Here is an 18,310-nt window from a genome sequence, read left to right as displayed (position 1 = left end):
AGTGCTGGGTAAAAAAAAAACAGAACAAAAAAAACTCAATTTTAATAGATTCTCATTTTTATGAACCAATATCGATTATTAAATCCCAATCGATGCCGTTTTCAGTTGATGAATGAACAGTACAGATGCACCTTCTATCCAATAAATCGCGTTGTTACTTTTGATCTGAAACAAAGTCTCAGATTTCAAATTCTGTCAATTTTATTAGGAAATTCAAGCAAATACCGTTTTGGCGCTCTTTAATGTGGTCTGATAGATTGCTGTAGCTTAAACTGGGTACTCGCCTCATACGCATAGCAAAAGACTCGTAAGTTCGTAACACTTATTTTTGTACTGGAGCTTATGATCCCGCGCTCTGCTGCCTCACTGGAGTGCACTCGCCACCAACTGGACAAGCCTGGTAATTACAGTTGTAAATTACAATAGATCACTGTAATCTGTCAAAATGACAGACGGCCTTCAAATTTTTCTGTCACTGCTAAAAAAAATTCTGTCAATGACTGAAAATTTTCAGTTAACGCAACCTCTGATATGAATTGGGATTCATATATGAATCAATGTACAGGGTGGGCCATTTATATGGATACACTGTAATAACATGGGAATGGTTGGTGATATTAAAGTCCTGTTTGTGGCACATTAGTATATGTGAGGGGGCAAACTCCTCAAGATGGGTGGTGACCATGGTGGCCATTTAGAAGTCGGCCATCTCAGATACAACTTTTGTTTTTTCAATAGGAAGAGGGCCATGTGACACATCAAACTTACTGGTAATGTCACAAGAAAAACAATGGTATGCTTGGTCTCAACGTAACTTTATTCGTTCATGAGTTATTTACAAGTTTCTGACCACTTATAAAATGTGTTCAATGTGCTGCCCATTGTGTTGGATTGTCAATGCAACCCTCTTCTCCCACTCTTCACACACTGATAGCAACACCGCAGGAGAAATGCCAGCACAGGCATCCAGTATCCGTAGTTTCAGGTGCTGCACATCTCGTATCTTCACACCATAGACAATTGCCTTCAGATGACCCCAAAGATAAAAGTCTAAGGGGGTCAGATCGGGAGACCTTGGGGGCCATTCAACTGGCCCACGACGACCAATCCACTTTCCAGGAAACTGTTCATCTAGGAATGCTCGGACCTGGCATCCATAATGTGGTGGTGCACCATCTTGCTGGAAAAACTCAGGGAACGTGCCAGCTTCAGTGCATAAAGAGGGAAACACATCATCATGTAGCAATTTCAAATATCCAGTGGCCTTGAGGTTTCCATTGATGGTGCATCACCACATTATGGGTGCCAGGTCCGAGCATTCCTAGATGAACAGTTTGCTGGAAAGTGGATTGGTCGTCGTGGGCCAGTTGAATGGCCCCCAAGGTCTCCCGATCTGACCCCCTTAGAAGAGTGGGAGAAGAGGGTTGCATTGACAATCCAACACAATGGGCAGCACATTGAACACATTTTATAAGTGGTCAGAAACTTGTAAATAACTCATGAACGAATAAAGTTATGTTGAAACCAAGCACACCATTGTTTTTCTTGTGACATTACCAATACGTTTGATGTGTCACATGGCCCTCTTCCTATTGAAAAAACAAAAGTTGTATCCGAGATGGCCGACTTCTAAATGGCCACCATGGTCACCACCCATCTTGAGGAGTTTGCCCCCTCACATATACTAATGTGCCACAAACAGGACTTTAATATCACCAACCATTCCCATGTTATTACGGTGTATCCATATAAATGGCCCACCCTGTATATTCTATTCAGGATTATCATTCATTTCATTTCTCATGTGAGACATTTAGTGCAAATTTTGTAAAATACTCACCACTGCTGGTGTGTTTTGGGCTGGAGGTGTTGGAGCCATTGAGTTTTAACAGGGAGCGATCAAAGCCTTTAATGGAGCAGTCCATTCCTGTGACGGCACACAGCTGCTCTTGGTACTCTAACGCTGCCTTCTCAAACCTTGGGAACAACGCAGCATCAACACTTCATGAGAACAGAGCGAGTAGACAAATTTGCATGGTGTAAAGTAGGTTAATTATTTTCAGAACACAAAACACTTACTTTCCCTCAGCCTGCAGTGCCACTGATCCCAGCCAGCCCAGGCTCTTGCCAGTGTTGGCCAGACTCCAGGCTGCCAGACCTTGTATGGCTTCAGGGCATCGCAGCTCACACAACGCCTCCACTATCATGGTGATTGGCACCTCCATTTCTGGCCCCTACAAGGCAAAGCACAAAGCAAAAACAATGAAGTAAGGCTTTCGGATATTAAAGTCCAAACAGTGTAGAGCCAGTGCCTTATGATAGGAGCAATGTTGGGAAGATAATGGAGTAAAAGTTCAAAGCCTTCAACCTATTTCAGTCATCATTTATTTGCAAAATTTAAAATGTATTGCAAAAAATGTAATGTGTCCATGACAATGAAACATTTAGAAACTAACCTAAGACTGTATTTTTGCTTAATGCATATTTTCACAAAATTATTTGTTGGAGCCTCTTTTGAACACAGCTTCAAGTCTTACCTGTGCACTGCTGTTCTTGATCTCAGTGAGCAGGTCAAAACCATGACGGACCGTGACTGCTGGCTGACCTGAGAGAAGGCCCACCCTCATCAGTGCCAAACGAATTCTGGTTAGCCAGTCCTGGCACGTCTGTCTGTTCGTGTAGAAAAATGTTCTGATGCCCTAAATAAAGGAGCAAAGAAGAATTAAATAAAGCTGAAGATGAAAACATGGAATGTCAATGGTAACCCAATTAAAAGTCCTTGGTAGGATAAAGCTAGGATTTCACAGTGATAATGTGAAGGCTAGTTGTGTATATACAGAGAACAGACCTTTGGTGGTGCAGTGAGAGCACTGGCACAGCCTTCATAAGCGTTGTACATGAGTTTCTCCAGGTTTTCCAGGAACTGCAGAAGCAGAGCCAGGCGGAGCTGATTGGTGTGGTGACCCTCATCACTCTCTCCTCCACTCCACTGACTCAACTCCTGCTCTGTGTTCAGACTGTGAGCTGCCAGGCTGCGGATCATCCCTACACCAGCACAGGGATAAAATATTGATTCATAAACGCACGGCACACAACACCATTCAAAAGTTTGGGATCAGTGAGTTGTAAATTGAATACTTTTATTCAGCAAGGATGCATTCAATTCATTAAAAGTGACATTGAAGACATTTATAATATTGAATATTATCTCTTTCAAATTAGTGTTCTTTTAAACTTTTTATTCAGTCTTTTATTTTTCTTTCATATATATATATATATATATATATATATATATATATATATATATATATATATATATATATATATATATATATATATATATATATATATATATATATATATATATATATATATATATATATATATATATATATAGAGGATGTGACAAGATCTCGTGCCCTATGTGTCTCGCTAGAATGTGATTATATCCTCACAAAACATTTAGCCGTGTTTACATTAGATCTTCCACGCGATCTTATTCCTGAATGACAATGATTCAGCTATGTCTATTACGACTGTTTCACATCACGAGTGTCAGTGGAGCGTGAGAAGCATGTTTTGTCGCTGCCCATGTTGATGAATCAGAGGGTCGGCCATCACGCTTCCGATGTGAACGTTGTCGTTCACTGATATGGACAGCGAAAAAACAATAGGGTCTGGCTGCAGACTTGCACTCTCAGACACTTGCGCTTCCAAGAGCGACGTCACTTGCAGTCTTTTTTATTTTGTTCTATTTATTGATAATTTCTTTGTTTAAATTTTATATACATAAAAAAAAAAAAAACAAACATACATACACGTATGTATGTATGTATGTATGTATGTATATACACACACACACGTATGTATGTATTTTTATTTTTTTTACATACATACTTTTAACACCTGTTTCACATCATAAGCGTCAGTGGAGCAATATATAAATTGATTTATATGTATGTGTGTGTGTGTGTGTGTGTGTGTGTATGTATGTATGTATGTATGTATGTATGTATGTATGTATGTATGTATGTATGTATGTATGTATGTATGTATGTATGTATATATATATATATATATACACACACACATACATACATACAAATCAATTTATATATTGCTCCACTGACGCTTATGATGTGAAACAGGTGTTAAAAGACATTCAAATCTGCATTCATGTTGCTGCTGATCCAGAAAGAGCAACACAAACAGTCTTTTTTGACCATACATCAATATTTCTGTGTTACAGGCTTTCAAATAACAGAAGTACTGGGATAAAAGTTTATAGTTTGGTATAAACACTTATTGTCTACAGCAGCGATCAAAACGAAAGTATCTTAAAGGTGCCATAGAATGGAAAACTATTTACCTTGGCATAGTTGAATAATAACAGTTCTGTACATGGAAATGACATACAGTGAGCCTCAAACACCATTGTTTCTTCCTCCTTATGTAAATCTCGTGAATAAAAAAAGACCACTGAAAAATAGGCGAATCAGAACATAACACCGACTGTTACGTAACTTCTGATCACTAATCCTTACGCCCCCGACATTTGCATATACCCGCCCATGTTCTAGGCCAGCTGCCAGCCGAACCATTAGAAGTTCTGCAGGTATTGTGAAGAAACAAGTGAGGACAACAGCGAAAATGGCAGATCATGGAAATAAATGTTATGTTCCAGGCTGTGCAGGGGATGTGAACTGCAGGGATGGGTTGGTGTCTGTATTCAGAAAGGCACGGAAAGCAAATAACGCGTTCTAATAAAATGCTGCGAGCCACTAAAGGGACATGGTTAGCTCATTGCTAGCTGTTGCCTGCTACAGTACATAAGATTTCACTTACCACATAAACAGAGTAAGGAGAGATGACTGAGGATGATGGCGAATGATTTACAGATCCTGAGCACCACTGACAAGCATCTGATCTTGTAAAATGTGTGGCAAGTACTGCCGCTCCATAGGATAAACAGAGTACATGCGATCTCATATCTCGAAAGTGAAAGTAAAATGCGATCGTGCATTAGAGAACAATTTCAATGCCCAGCATATTAATAACAATAACATTACCACTGTAATATGTCTTGCAATATCCGTGCATGCAAAGGTTCTGCGGTATCCTCTTGTTCAATATTTTCGGGGTCTGAACTGATATGGCAATATTGACGAACTTGCTGTTCTGGCAAGGGGCGGGGCAATACTGAAATGCTGTTTGCCAATCACAACGCACTGGGACAGCTAACCAATCACAACACATTTCGATTTATATATATATATATATATATATATATATATATATATATATAAAATTCGATTCTCAATTTAATTTAAAATAGAAGTTTAATTTCATAAAGTACAAGTTGATTTCAAAATGGACCTACATTTTTTGCATTTTGGGTATTTCAGTTGAATAAAAGACTATTTTTCACTATATATTTCAATCATTGAAGATTAAAAAAAAATAAGTCTAAAAATCTTGTCTCGTGTGATAAGTGTCTTGTCACACCCCTAATATATACATAGATATATATATTAGGGCTGGGCGATATGGCTGAAAACTGTATCACGATATCAGTGTTTCATATCGGTCGATATCGATAATTATTGATTTTTTTTAAGGTGGTACATCAAGTTCGTGGTATTACCAGTCTTGGCGGGGACGACGGTCTTGCATAATTTGCAGACGACATTTGGTCTGACTACGGTCAGACTTATAATATCCAAAAAACTGCCATACTGGTGAGCGGACTTTCTCTTTTATTTACAATTTCCTCGCTCGCTGCGGCACTCATTTTCTGCTTATGAAGAGGAATCCAGCAGACCAGCCGGCTGCAGATGTGCACTCTCAGCCGCGCGTGCGCACTTAGACACGAGACAACGCTATGGCGCAACCAAACATGAAAACTGTTACATGATTGGCTGTTAGCGTGTCACTCCCTACGTTGCTAGGTTACCAGAGAGCGAGTGCCTTTAATGCAACCAAACTTGCTTCGCAGCCTTTGTTTTCTTCCGACGAAGAATAAAAAAAAAAATTGAACGTTTTATCGAACACATTTTTTATTGATTTCATTTTATTTTTTATCGTTCACGTGTCTATCGCGATACATATCGTTATATCGCCCAGCCCTAATATATATATATATATATATTATATAAATATATATGATATATATATTTATTTGCTGTGCACTCATAACCTATAAGTGTTCCAGCTTTAATTATTTTTAATAATCTTAAATGAGGGTCCTTTTGGAAGATTATAAATTTAATTGCATGGAATGGAGAGACCTGGGTGCATTTCCCAAAAGCAACTAGGGTCGCCGTCGCAAATTCCATTGTTATCAACAGAGTTTAACGAGGCTTTCAACCATAGTTGGCTAACAATGCTTTTGGGAAACGCACCCGAGCAATCTTCAAAATGCATTCACAAGTATCTAGAATGACAAATGAAAGTCATACAAATTTTTAAATGACACGAAGGTGAGTGAATTGTGTCAAAACTTCAATTAGGCAAACAATTCCTTTAATAAAGCTTGGAATTTTTTTTAGATCAGTCAAATTCCTAAATGGATAACTCACTAACCCTCTATGGTCTGGAAAGTATCCTGGGCTCGTCCCAGAGGGGTCCGGAGTTTCGAGAGAACGGTGAACTGAGCGGCCTCCCAAACCGCCCACTGCCACAGCACTGCCTCAGTCTTCAGCAGGGCACGGGGCACCATGGCAGAGTCTTTCTTCTCCAACCGCTGACAGCTGTGGTACAGCCGCTCCAACCAGGGCTCCTTACTAAGCATTAAACAATAAATATCTAGTAAATAACTCCAAAGATACAACCCAAACAAATTGCTTTTATTTCAGCGGCAGATCTTCTACAGTACAGGGTTTGATCAAATATAAATTATATTCAAATAAACAAACGTGTCCATGTGTTTCACCAAGGTGAGAATAAAGAAATGAACCTACTCACCCCCCACGGTGGACAGTTCCATATAGAATAAACCCAATGAGGTCAGAAAAGTCCTGTGGGTGAAATGTGCTGCTAGGCACTTTGCTCATGTGTCGGCGGATGGCCAGAGAAATCTCCTTAATCTCAGAGTGATCACGGGCACTGCTAAGAGACAAGCCGACAATTACCATCACATCAACTACGTGGAGGTAAAACTACAGGGTAGGTTTTATTGCTCCCCTCTGGTTTCTATTGTGTGAATTCAAGACATGTGAAAAGGACAATTGCAAACCTCAATGCAACGTGCATGGGAACAGATCTCAGCAATTTCCCAAAGGCCTGCCGGACTCGGACTGCTGAGTGTACCAGCTGAACTCGGCACACGTCCACACACCTGCACAGAGAAAGGAGACAGAATCAGTGCTGATCAAACAAGATGTTTTTTTACCTCCGCCTCCAAGAGCAGGAGGAGGAGTTGCAGCACTAATGAATGTTCCTGCAGGAAGACAGCGTCTATCAAGCAGAGGATGTGTGATTACCTCTGGAGAAGCTCTGTGGTCAAGGAAGATGACACAACCTGTAGACTGTTACATGCCTGCAGACACATGGTGGGGTCTTCATTCAAGGCTGCATAGAGGAAAACCGATGTTAAGTCCGTTCACTTGGTCACAAGTTTATTATCCCAACTCATTATTTGTAGATCTGGAGAATGATTTTCTCTTTATAACATTGTTTCACCTTTGTGAACTAAAAATCCAGAAATAACAGGGATATTAACTCACAATTTGCCAATAAGCCTTTGCAGAATTTAAGGAAGGATGGGAGTGAGAACAGAGGGGAGTAGGTTTCAGATTTCTTCATCATCAGAGACACCTCTAATGACCAAGTGAGTAACAGCCGCCTAAAAACATTTGTTAAAAAAGACAAAACAAATGTTAATCAAAGGGAATTACTAACAATGGAGGCTGAGACCATACTAAAAATCAGTGATTTAAATCTTTAAGTAAAGTTTTAGTATTCAGAGCAAAAAACAACACACTAGAACTAGGCTAAATGAGATTTATGCGAATACATTTTCCAATTCATGTAAATATTATAAATTCAACTTTTACTTTAAACTACTGTGGCACTAAATTTGAATATTGAAAACACTTTTGTTTAGCATTTTCGGACCCCACTGCATATTCACTAATTTCCTAAAACTAAACTAAATACTAAACTGTTGCCATATGCAAACAAGTAAGGATTTAAAAAGAAAGGTGCAATTACACCCATCACTGTTTAAGTGATTATAGCAGCTGAAAGAGCAAGTGGTTCAGATCAATTAATCACAACAGGCCTCATTTATAGACAGGCAATGTGAGCTCTGTACCTCGCCTCAGGGTTGAGATGATCCTTGCTGAGCAGCATACCCAGCAAATTAAGGAGCGTGCTGAAATGCCTTTTGGTTGCCGTGGTAACTGTGCTGATGACAGCACCGTCGAAAAGGGATGGAGACGAAGAGCTCAGGCTGCTTGAGATAAAGTGATCATGTCTTGGGAAAAATAAAGAGAGAAAGGCAGCAGTCTATCAGTTATCACGCCTGGAGTGAGAGAGCCTCAAATCAAGTGAATTATGTAGTTTCATGTACACTTCAAAAAATACAATGATAAAACCATATAGCACTACATCATTCATGAAACCACACTGCCACTTGTTAAACAATTTATATACAGTATAATTACCCAATGATATAACTGCGAGAGAAAGTAGGCTATTGAAATATATTTTTTCCTCATGTCGTAGGCCTATTTATTCCCTTTAGAGGCTCCGTAGTACACGGCGGATTGTGCGGTGGCAGATCACAATGCCGGCTCAACATTTTGATGTCTATCAATTTTAGAAACATTTTTTTCTATTTCAATATAATAGATTTTTCTAATGTAATTTGAAATTGTCACATTCCTTCAGAAAAGATTCTAATATGATTTGGTGCTCAAGAAACATTTCTTATCATTGTCAAAAAAGTTTCTACTTCTATATATTTCTACTTCTATGTGATTTTTTTTTAGGATTTTTGATAAACTTCAAAAATACAGAATTTATTTGAAATAGAATACCATTTTACAGTGTAATCAACAGTGTATATACATATAGTATTATATACTAATATAATATATATCATCAACATAATGTTATATTACAATAATATAATGGCCTGGAAAACACTATGACTGTGGAAACCCTGAACATTTTTCAAGAAACATCATCCAGGTAAGTAAAGTAAATGTTGCATTGTTACCTGGTGCAGTGAGAGTAGAGTGTGTAGAGCACTGCATACTGGACAGCAGGGTGATGAACTGCCAAATCAGAGTGAACTACAACCAGATTCTGACTGAGCAGGGCAAACACAGTAGGGGACAAAGCCCACATCTGTAACACAGAAAAAAATTTCTTTTACACAATTTCTTGTATGACTGCAAAAAATGCTTTCACGGAGCCAAGTATGAATTCATGCTGACCCCGATGAGGGAGTTCTTGGTGTTGCCAATGGTGGTGAGAGCACTGAGGTTGAAAATAAGGATAAACTCTGCTCTCTCTGGGCTGAACTGCAGCTGGCTAAAGGCAGGATGTTGTATATGAGGGCAGGCAGCAGGCAAACCCAGAGGGCTGAGCAAACTGTTCAGAGCACAGCCCATCTCGCCCAAGACCAGTTTATAAGCTGCCTCCAAGGTAGGGATGTTCTTTAGGCTCAGCACAGCATGATACACTCCGTGTGCAGCTGCCATCACCTGTGACGCAAACAAAAAAGCGTTAACTCGTAGCTGTTGTGTGTTGAATTTATTAACAACTGAGGTTACTGATCGTACCTCTCTTTCTCTGTTGAAACGCAGCTCCAAGAGTCGAGAATTTGGAGCCAGCAACTTCTCCACAAAAGCAGCCGGGATGTTGGTGCTTATCTGGTCAACAATCTACAATCACACATAAGAAAAAAATTACTAAATGAGTGAAAAAGTATTTCAAAGACAGAAATAATAGTGACAAAGCCAAAGTGTGAACTACATTTATGTAAATCCCACAAATTCTACTCCAGTGTGTCGATTATTGGATTAATCAAGTCAAGTCCTACCAGCGTAAGCAGGGTGAGGACAGACATGCTGTATTCTGGTCCGCAGCACTGGCAGCTGTCTAGCAGGTCTAGACCATAAGAGATTACAGCATCAATCAGCTGGTTGCCCAAGTCCATGCTCACCAGCAGGACACACACACACTCATTTCCTGCAGTCAGCACCGCCTCCGAGAAGAACACCTGCTTGGCTGTGGTGACACAGGCTAAAACACGGTTCAAAACCTGTGAGCGAGAAAATGTAAACAATTTAGGTTTGATCAGTAAAGGATTGGGTATGTGTATTCAAGGTTGTTGATGATCTATAAATGACAGTGGTTCATCTTAGATCAGGGGTCAAACTCAGTTCCTCGAGGGCCGGAGCCCTGCAGAGTTTAGATGCAACCCTAATTAAACACACCTGATCCAGCTAATCAAGTCCTTCAGGCTTATTTGAAAACTACATGGTTTGTGTGTTGGAGCAGAGTTGGAACAAAACTCTGCAGGGCTGCGGCCCTCCAGGAACTGAGTTTGACACCCCTGTCTTAAACCCTATTTGCACGGGATTAGTGTTATTTGGGGACCATGTGTGATTTTGAAATTACTCCCCCACATCTGAATTTCGTGTGGTGCATTCACACGGGATAAGCGAAGCCTGTGATTTTACTCGAAATTACTGACTTCTCTCCCGGATACCCAGATGTCAAGGATTTGAGAGTCCCATTCTATGGTCCAATTAGATGGATTTAAAAAAAACAAAAACTAATATAGTTTTGTGCCCCGTGTCATTTACATTTCACCAGGTTAAAATAATATCTCAAGCTTTATGCTTGATTTATTTGTAACATTAAACCTTTTCAGCTTTCTCTTTCTGCAAATTGTATGGTGTAGCGATATGACAGCACCCAAAATACTATCAAACACAGCTCCATTCTTTGCGAAAGATGGATAAAAAGGCGCACAGGAAACAAAAACCTTGAAAAATTATATACGACCCACCAAATTCTGGCCAAATCACAGAGATGCCGATTCGCACGGGACTAATATTATCACAGGACCTCGGTGTTCGGCGAAATATGGTAGGTCATGGTCATTTGCGGGGGAATTTTTACTTTACAAATTACAGACATGGCCGATTCGCACGGGATTAAGATCACAGACAACCTCCGCAATTATTACAAATGACTGGAGGTCACCAGGTAATACTAATCCCGTGCGAATAGGGCTTTAGATTATCTATTTGTATTGCAATAACACAGATATTTGAAGCAGAGGCCATGCGTGTTGGCTACTAACATCAGTGACATATGCTTCTGTGATTGGAGGCCCTCTGATAGGGTTGAATCGTTCTCCGATGCTGTGCACAACTGTGCTAAAAACTCTCAACAGGGCTGCCAGTTTTGGCAGGGATACTGTGGGAGGTGGAATGTCATCGTCTCCTGATTCCCCAGATACAACATGACTCAAATCCTATAAAGTAAAGAGCATTAGAACCTTAGAAATCTCATAATAAATGGACTATCAGAAACCAAATTAAAACAATTCTTGTTACCTCAGCATACGCCTCCATATCTTCCAAAAACTGACCCAATAATGTAGTTGAAAAGGCCAAATCTGCGACCCAAAACTGCTCCAGACTCTGTAACCAGCCTAGAAAGATACAGTGAGACAGGTTAGACAGGTTATTTCCCAAAAAAGGGAAATTAAACTAAATATAAAACAAATCGTACCAGACACTTGTTGAGTAAGAGACTGTTTCTGTGTGTGGTCTATATGCCAACCTACTAAGATATCCACTGTGTCCTGAAAAACAAAAGCAGCAGTTCATTTACAAATTCTTTCCTTTCAGATTTCCAGATTTTAAATTTAAGACTGCTTGCGCTGCTTACTCTGAAGTTGGTGCTGAATATGTGTGGATAACACCGGGCCACCAGTAAAATACATTTTACACTTTGGCACAACAGCTCTGGTGTGTCCAAGTTCTCCAAGACAGACTGAAGGCTGCTCATCACCAACTGAATGACAAAATGGTAAAACATTTTAGCCACAGAAAGAGATTATACAGAGGGGTAATCCAAGGTTTAGCAATGGAGCTAAATAAATACCTGCATTACAGATGAAAAAGCCTTCTCCCCTGCCGTTTCAAGTGCCTTGTGTACTGCCACCAGAAACAGAAGCTTCACCTCATCCTTTGTGGACACACTGACTTTGAGGAACATCCACTTGAAGATCCGCTCAGCTTCATAACTGAGGGCGGCACAGAGCAATCCCAGGCAGCACGCAGCCTCCTGCCTGAGCTCCTGCAGGAGCTTACTACTGTAAGGCCAAACAGAAACATGCCATCAGGTACTGCATGGATTTATGCAATAATGACCAGTTGACTGTCCACTACCCTGCTTATTATAAGGCTACTTTACACACACACACGTAACCCTGGACCACAAAACCTGTCTTAAGTCGCTGGGGTATATTTGTAGCAATAGCCAAAAATACATTGTATGGGTCAAAATTAGGGCTGCCACTAACGACTATTTTCATTTCGATTAATCTATCGACTATACTGAAATCAAAGTTCAGTATTATAGTGTGTGAATGACAACATAACCATGTGTTCTAGTCTACTAATACTAAAATTAAAGAACACTTTTTAAAGGAGTATTTACCAGAACTTATTTAAATGAAAAGTGTTTTATATTTTTAAAAAATTACATTGTTCCATTAAATAAAATATAATAATAATAATAATATTATATATATATATATATATATATATATATATATATATATATATATATATATATATATATATATATATATATATATATATATAAAATCAATTAATTGGAGATGCTTTTTATTATTAAAATTTAATGGAACAATTAAAATGGAATCCAGAAAATAATGGAAAACAGAATTTGGTACAGATAAAACTGTAAAACTCAATTAATTAGACTTCTTCATTAATAAAATTGAAAAAAAAAAAAAAAAGATGCATTTGGAAATAAAATGGATTTCATAGGGCCCTATAATTAAATAAATAAATTATATATATATATTTTTTTTTTTTTTTTGTGGTAATAAAAATAGATTTAAGTGAACAATAGGTTTTAAAATGACTTAATACATCTATAATAACAATGATGCAATAATAATTAGTTCAAATAAAGTATCAAAAGAAAGAAATTACATGGTTTTATTGAACAAAACTGTTAAAATACATAATGTATTCTAAACAATAGAGCTAATGTAGATTACGGGTTACAACAAAGGCCTGCAGGGGCGACAACGGCCTGACGATTATTTTTACACATTACTGTGCGATCTAATCCTCGTTTAATATTGACCAAGCACCATTTAATTCAAATGTACACTTAATCTTTCATATTTGGCCATTTCTTTAGGACAGAAATGCTATAGCCACTGTAATTACATGGATGTGGACATCAAACCGTGTAAACCTTTGAAATCGCGATGTATTCTCCTGTGTTTGGGCAGATTTATAAATGATTTACCTTACAAATCTGATGAAATGGTGCGTGTTGCGTTCCCAGATGAAGGTTATAATAAACACAAACTCACAACAGCATGCAGAGATGAGTTTGAGACGCTCCACATGTAAATGATAACAGTTTCTGTGGAGCTACTGTGAACGGAGCCGCTGTGAGACGCACAAACTTAACCTACACGCATGGAAATAATTAAAGCGCATATACTGTGTGAACTGCATCGCATATAATTATTTAATTAAATCATAGCATTTGTGAATTCACAATTATGCTTAATTATGATTTTTAAATGGGTTTAATATATCATGCAGCCTTGGAAAATAGTCTAATAATGTATTTTTTGGATTCTCGCCCTTGAAATGCGCCACTTCCGCTATTTTGCCGGTTAGTCGACGATCTTTAAAAGTCGACGAATCGCGACAGCCCTAGTCAAAATTGATTTTTCTTTTATGCCAAAAATCATTAGGACATTAAGTAAAGATCATGTTCCATGTAGATATTTTTTAAATTTCCGACTGTAAATATATCAAAACTTCATTTTTGATTAGTAATATGCATGGCTAAGAACTTAATTTGGACAACTTTAAAAGGCAATTTTCTCAATATTTAGATTTTTTTGCACCCTCAGATTCCAGATTTTCAAATAGTTGCATCTTGGCGAAATATTGTCCGATCCTAACAAACCATATATCAATGGAAAGTAGGGGTGTGCGATATGACGATTTTTGATCGTGGACGATAAAAATGTCTCCACGATCTGCTTTTTAAGAAATATCGTAGTATCGCGCTACGGCGCACATTGTCAAATACAGTTCTGGCGCCGCCGTCTCTATATACTGTACAACACGACATACAGCAGTAGAGTTACTCAGACAGGACACTGCACTTATTCGCGATCGCAAAAGTACATTATTTGCATACAAGCCTTGCTGGTTAAATGTTTAATTCGCGCGCTGGTCTGACCTGCGCTTGTTCTGAGCGCATACACCTGAAGCACGCGCACTAAAACGCCTGTCTAACAGCGCCTGATTACTCAACTAAGTTATATTTTGCGCTAATACTGTCAAAACACACAAGGTTTACATACAGACTGAGTTGGTTATCTCTAAAATGAAAGTAAATAGTTAAGAGAGAAACGGATGCGTGCCTGTTAGATGCTTGCAGCTCTTAAAGGGACAGGACACTAAACGTGCTGTCGACTGTCATTAAAGGGATAGTTCACCCTAAAATTTAATTTCTGTCATTATTTACTCAGTGGAAAACCAAACAGTTGCTGGTCCACATTGACTTTGATAGTAGGAAAGAAACATCCTATGGAAGTCACTGAGGACCAGCAACTGTTTGGTTTTCCACCTTCTTCAAAATAGCATTTATAAATGTTCAGCACAAGAAAGAAACTCATTCCGGTTTAAAACCAACTTTTGAGTAAATGATGGTATAAAAATACAACATTATGACAGAATTGACAGACAGATGACAGAATATTAATTTGTGGGGGAACTATTCATTTAACGTTAACAAAACAACAAAACGCAAAAGAGAAAAATCACTCACTATTCTTGACTGAAAAACTTTAATACAGTTGCTTTAGGAATCAGTCTATCTAGTGTTTTATTTTTATATTTGTTCATTCAATTTCATTGAATGCTCTGCTAAATACACCTATTGTACCTGAAAATAAAGCACTGTTTGTTTTATTTGTATATTATGTGTATTTGTAATGTGCATCTTTGTTCTTATTTTTTAATAAGAAAAATAAAATAATGACAAAGATTTTTTATCTTCGCCCACTTTGGCCTAAATATCTGCCATGCATCTTTGTCTTTCTAGTTTGGCTGTAATGCTCAGACAACTTGTAAAACCAAAATAGTAAAACTAACAAAGAATCGTGATAAAAATCGTGAATCGTGATATTTCTATAAAAAATCGTGATATGATATTTTTCCCATATCGCCCACCCCTAATGGAAAGCTTATTTGTTCTGCTTTCAGATGATGTCTAAATCTTGATTTCGAAAAATTGACACTTATGACGGGTTTTGTGGTCCAGGGTAGGGGTGGGCGATATGGGAAAAATATCATATCACGATTTTTTATAGAAATATCCCGATTCACGATTTTTATCCCGATTCTTTGTTAGTTTTACTATTTTGGTTTTACAAGTTGTCTGAGCATTACAGCCAAACTAGAAAGACAAAGATGCATGGCAGATATTTAGGCCAAAGTGGGCGAAGATAAAAAATCTTTGTCATTATTTTATTTTTCTTATTAAAAAATAAGAACAAAGATACACATTACAAATACACATAATATACAAATAAAACAAACAGTGCTTTATTTCCAGGTACAATATGTGTATTTAGCAGAGCATTCAATGAAATTGAATGAACAAATATAAAAATAAAACACTAGAGAGACTGATTCCTAAAGCAACTGTATTAAAGTTTTTCAGTCAAGAATAGTGAGTGATTTTTCTCTTTTGCGTTTTGTTGTTTTGTTAACGTTAAATGAATAGTTCCCCCACAAATTAATATTCTGTCATCTGTCTGTCAATTCTGTCATAATGTTGTATTTTTATATCATCATTTACTCAAAAGTTGTTTTAAACAGGAATGAGTTTCTTTCTTGTGCTGAACATTTATAAATGCTATTTTGAAGAAGGTGGAAAACCAAACAGTTGCTGATCCTCAGTGACTTCCATAGGATTTTTCTTTCCTACTATCAAAGTCAATGTAGACCAGCAACTGTTTGGTTTTCCACTGAGTAAATAATGACAGAAATTAAATTTTAGGGTGAACTATCCCTTTAATGACAGTCGACAGCACGTTTAGTGTCCTGTCCCTTTAAGAGCTGCACGCATCTAATATACAGTACAGGCACGCATCCGTTTCTTTCTTAACTATTTGCTTTCATTTTAGAGAACCAACTCAGTCTGTATGTAAACCTTGTGTGTTTTGACAGTATTAGCGCAAAATATAACTTAGTTGAGTAATCAGGCGCTGTTAGACAGGCGTTTTAGTGCGCGTGCTTCAGGTGTATGCGCTCAGAACAAGTACACGTCAGACCAGCGCGCGAATTAAACATTTAACCAGCAAGGCTTGTATGCAAATAATGTACTTTTGCGATCGCGAATAAGTGCAGTGTCCTGTCTGAGTAACTCTACCGCTGTATGTCGTGTTGTACAGTATATAGAGACGGCGGCGCCAGAACTGTATTTGACAGAATGTGCGCGGTAGCGCGATACTACGATATTTCTTAAAAAGCAGATCGTGGAGACATTTTTATCGTCCACGATCAAAAATCGTCATATCGCACACCCCTAGTCCAGGGTCACACATATACATATATAAAATAGACATTAAACATCAATTTGAGTTGAAATTAGGCCAGATTTTCACTGCACAATTATCATGGCCAAAATAATCCAGGATAACAATAGCCCTGACCCAAGTGGCACGCTTCAAGTGAACTTGCAGTCTTATAAACTTACAATGACCTTCAAAGTAAATTTCTACCTGATAATTATTACTTAGCATTATGTCACAAAGTGTGGACCTGGTGGAAGACTGCAAAGGCTTAGGGTGCCATTTGGGACAAGGCCTAAGTATTATTGCAATATCTATCGAAATTTAAAAAAAGCCATATTCAATATCATATTTAACTTTGCATATTATGCGCGTTCTCTTTTTTTGCCCAATGAATCAAATTCAAAATACAAGTTTAGGGAGATACTGTAATCATAACTGTACAAAAGCATATAAAAAGAACTTCCTATTGATTGGCATATCCTGTGGAGTGGGTTGTCTAACACCCAGTCTTTTCAAAATTCCCATACTAGCGGGCTAATTTTTTTTTCGGGTATTGTTTATGACTAGTACTAGGTTTTCATAACACTTCATGAACAATGAAGTGCTAAATATACCCTCAATGGAGTGAATTCTGATAACCCCCCATTGTGTTAAAAATAGGCTGTGCAGTCATACCTCTCATTCAAAATGTCATTCAGCGTGCTCAAAATGGAATCCAACTGTTTTACTAGGACCTGTAATGTATGAATATAAAATACAGATTAAAACCAGTTTAATTCTACAGACACATAAAAATCCATTTGAGCATGTCAGACTGTACCACTTTATTTTCAGAGTGCACAATGAACTGCCTCATTTGTTTCATAGTGGCCAGTCTGCGTTCCCGGTCATCTTCCCGTGACGCTCTCCGCAGAAGATTGGCCAAACGAGACTCCTCAGAGTGAGCCAACGGTCGGTCTGGGACGTAAAATAGAAAGTGATGCTAGTAAATAAGAGAATTCAACAGCCCCACTTAAGCTCCAAGGCAATTCATTCCAAACAAGCAATGTATGAGCACTGAAAGGTGAATGCACCCTGTAATTTCCTCATGTCCTTTGTAGCTAAAGCACGGTTTCCATGCTGAAAAGTTGTTATATCAGTAGTCACATCACTGATTCTCAACTCTTGCCCCAGCGACTTCCAACCATAAGTATTTTCAGAGAGGCCTCCATCAGCGTCATATCCACCTAGAAAAGCAAGGCTACAGTCAGTTCCCTTCTCTAAAGGAATAACATTTATAATCTGAAATTCCTAAAAAAACCCAAACAAACAAAAAAAAAAATACATATTAGAACATTGTGTCACTAAGGTAGGTTTGATTATTATAAGCAGGACAAAAATAAATATATGGTATAATCTAGGTGTAACTATTGTTTGTCATTTAATTTTTCTCTATTAAATACATTCATTTAATTTTTAACCATGGGGATT

At 38.1% G+C, this 18,310-nt stretch overlaps 1 protein-coding gene and 1 long non-coding RNA gene across 3 annotated transcripts in view; one reads left to right on the top strand and one right to left on the bottom strand.

The window, feature by feature from the left end:
* The window catches only part of LOC306868723 (serine/threonine-protein kinase SMG1-like), a 53,048-nt gene that overhangs the window by 30,858 nt on the left and 3,880 nt on the right, over positions 1–18,310 (bottom strand). The window contains exons 3-24 of one of the 2 annotated variants that reach the window (XM_079415022.1): positions 17,914–18,066; positions 17,661–17,797; positions 17,516–17,574; positions 12,133–12,343; positions 11,917–12,042; positions 11,758–11,830; positions 11,580–11,677; positions 11,324–11,497; positions 10,052–10,273; positions 9,792–9,893; positions 9,444–9,713; positions 9,224–9,354; positions 8,315–8,476; positions 7,725–7,843; positions 7,482–7,569; positions 7,235–7,336; positions 6,964–7,107; positions 6,583–6,782; positions 2,849–3,045; positions 2,538–2,699; positions 2,080–2,234; positions 1,841–1,977 (exon numbers count right to left, since the gene is read on the bottom strand). In XM_079415022.1, the coding sequence (XP_079271148.1) occupies positions 1,841–1,977; positions 2,080–2,234; positions 2,538–2,699; positions 2,849–3,045; positions 6,583–6,782; positions 6,964–7,107; positions 7,235–7,336; positions 7,482–7,569; positions 7,725–7,843; positions 8,315–8,476; positions 9,224–9,354; positions 9,444–9,713; positions 9,792–9,893; positions 10,052–10,273; positions 11,324–11,497; positions 11,580–11,677; positions 11,758–11,830; positions 11,917–12,042; positions 12,133–12,343; positions 17,516–17,574; positions 17,661–17,797; positions 17,914–18,066 (3,222 nt within the window). The remainder of the gene's footprint in view (positions 1–1,840; positions 1,978–2,079; positions 2,235–2,537; positions 2,700–2,848; positions 3,046–6,582; positions 6,783–6,963; positions 7,108–7,234; positions 7,337–7,481; positions 7,570–7,724; positions 7,844–8,314; positions 8,477–9,223; positions 9,355–9,443; positions 9,714–9,791; positions 9,894–10,051; positions 10,274–11,323; positions 11,498–11,579; positions 11,678–11,757; positions 11,831–11,916; positions 12,043–12,132; positions 12,344–17,515; positions 17,575–17,660; positions 17,798–17,913; positions 18,067–18,310) is intronic. The other variant, XM_079415023.1, reaches the window with a different exon arrangement.
* LOC306868725 lies at positions 13,098–18,017 on the top strand. The gene is made up of 3 exons (XR_013784125.1): positions 13,098–14,233; positions 15,505–15,583; positions 16,861–18,017. It is a non-coding gene; the product is annotated as an uncharacterized lncRNA (long non-coding RNA).

The sequence above is a fragment of the Barbus barbus genome (assembly GCF_936440315.1).
Source record: "Barbus barbus genome assembly, chromosome: 4".
Classification (NCBI taxonomy): Eukaryota; Metazoa; Chordata; class Actinopteri; order Cypriniformes; family Cyprinidae; genus Barbus; species Barbus barbus.
The sequence above is the reverse complement of the archived record's forward strand: the minus strand, read 5'-3'. Positions and strand labels throughout refer to the sequence as shown.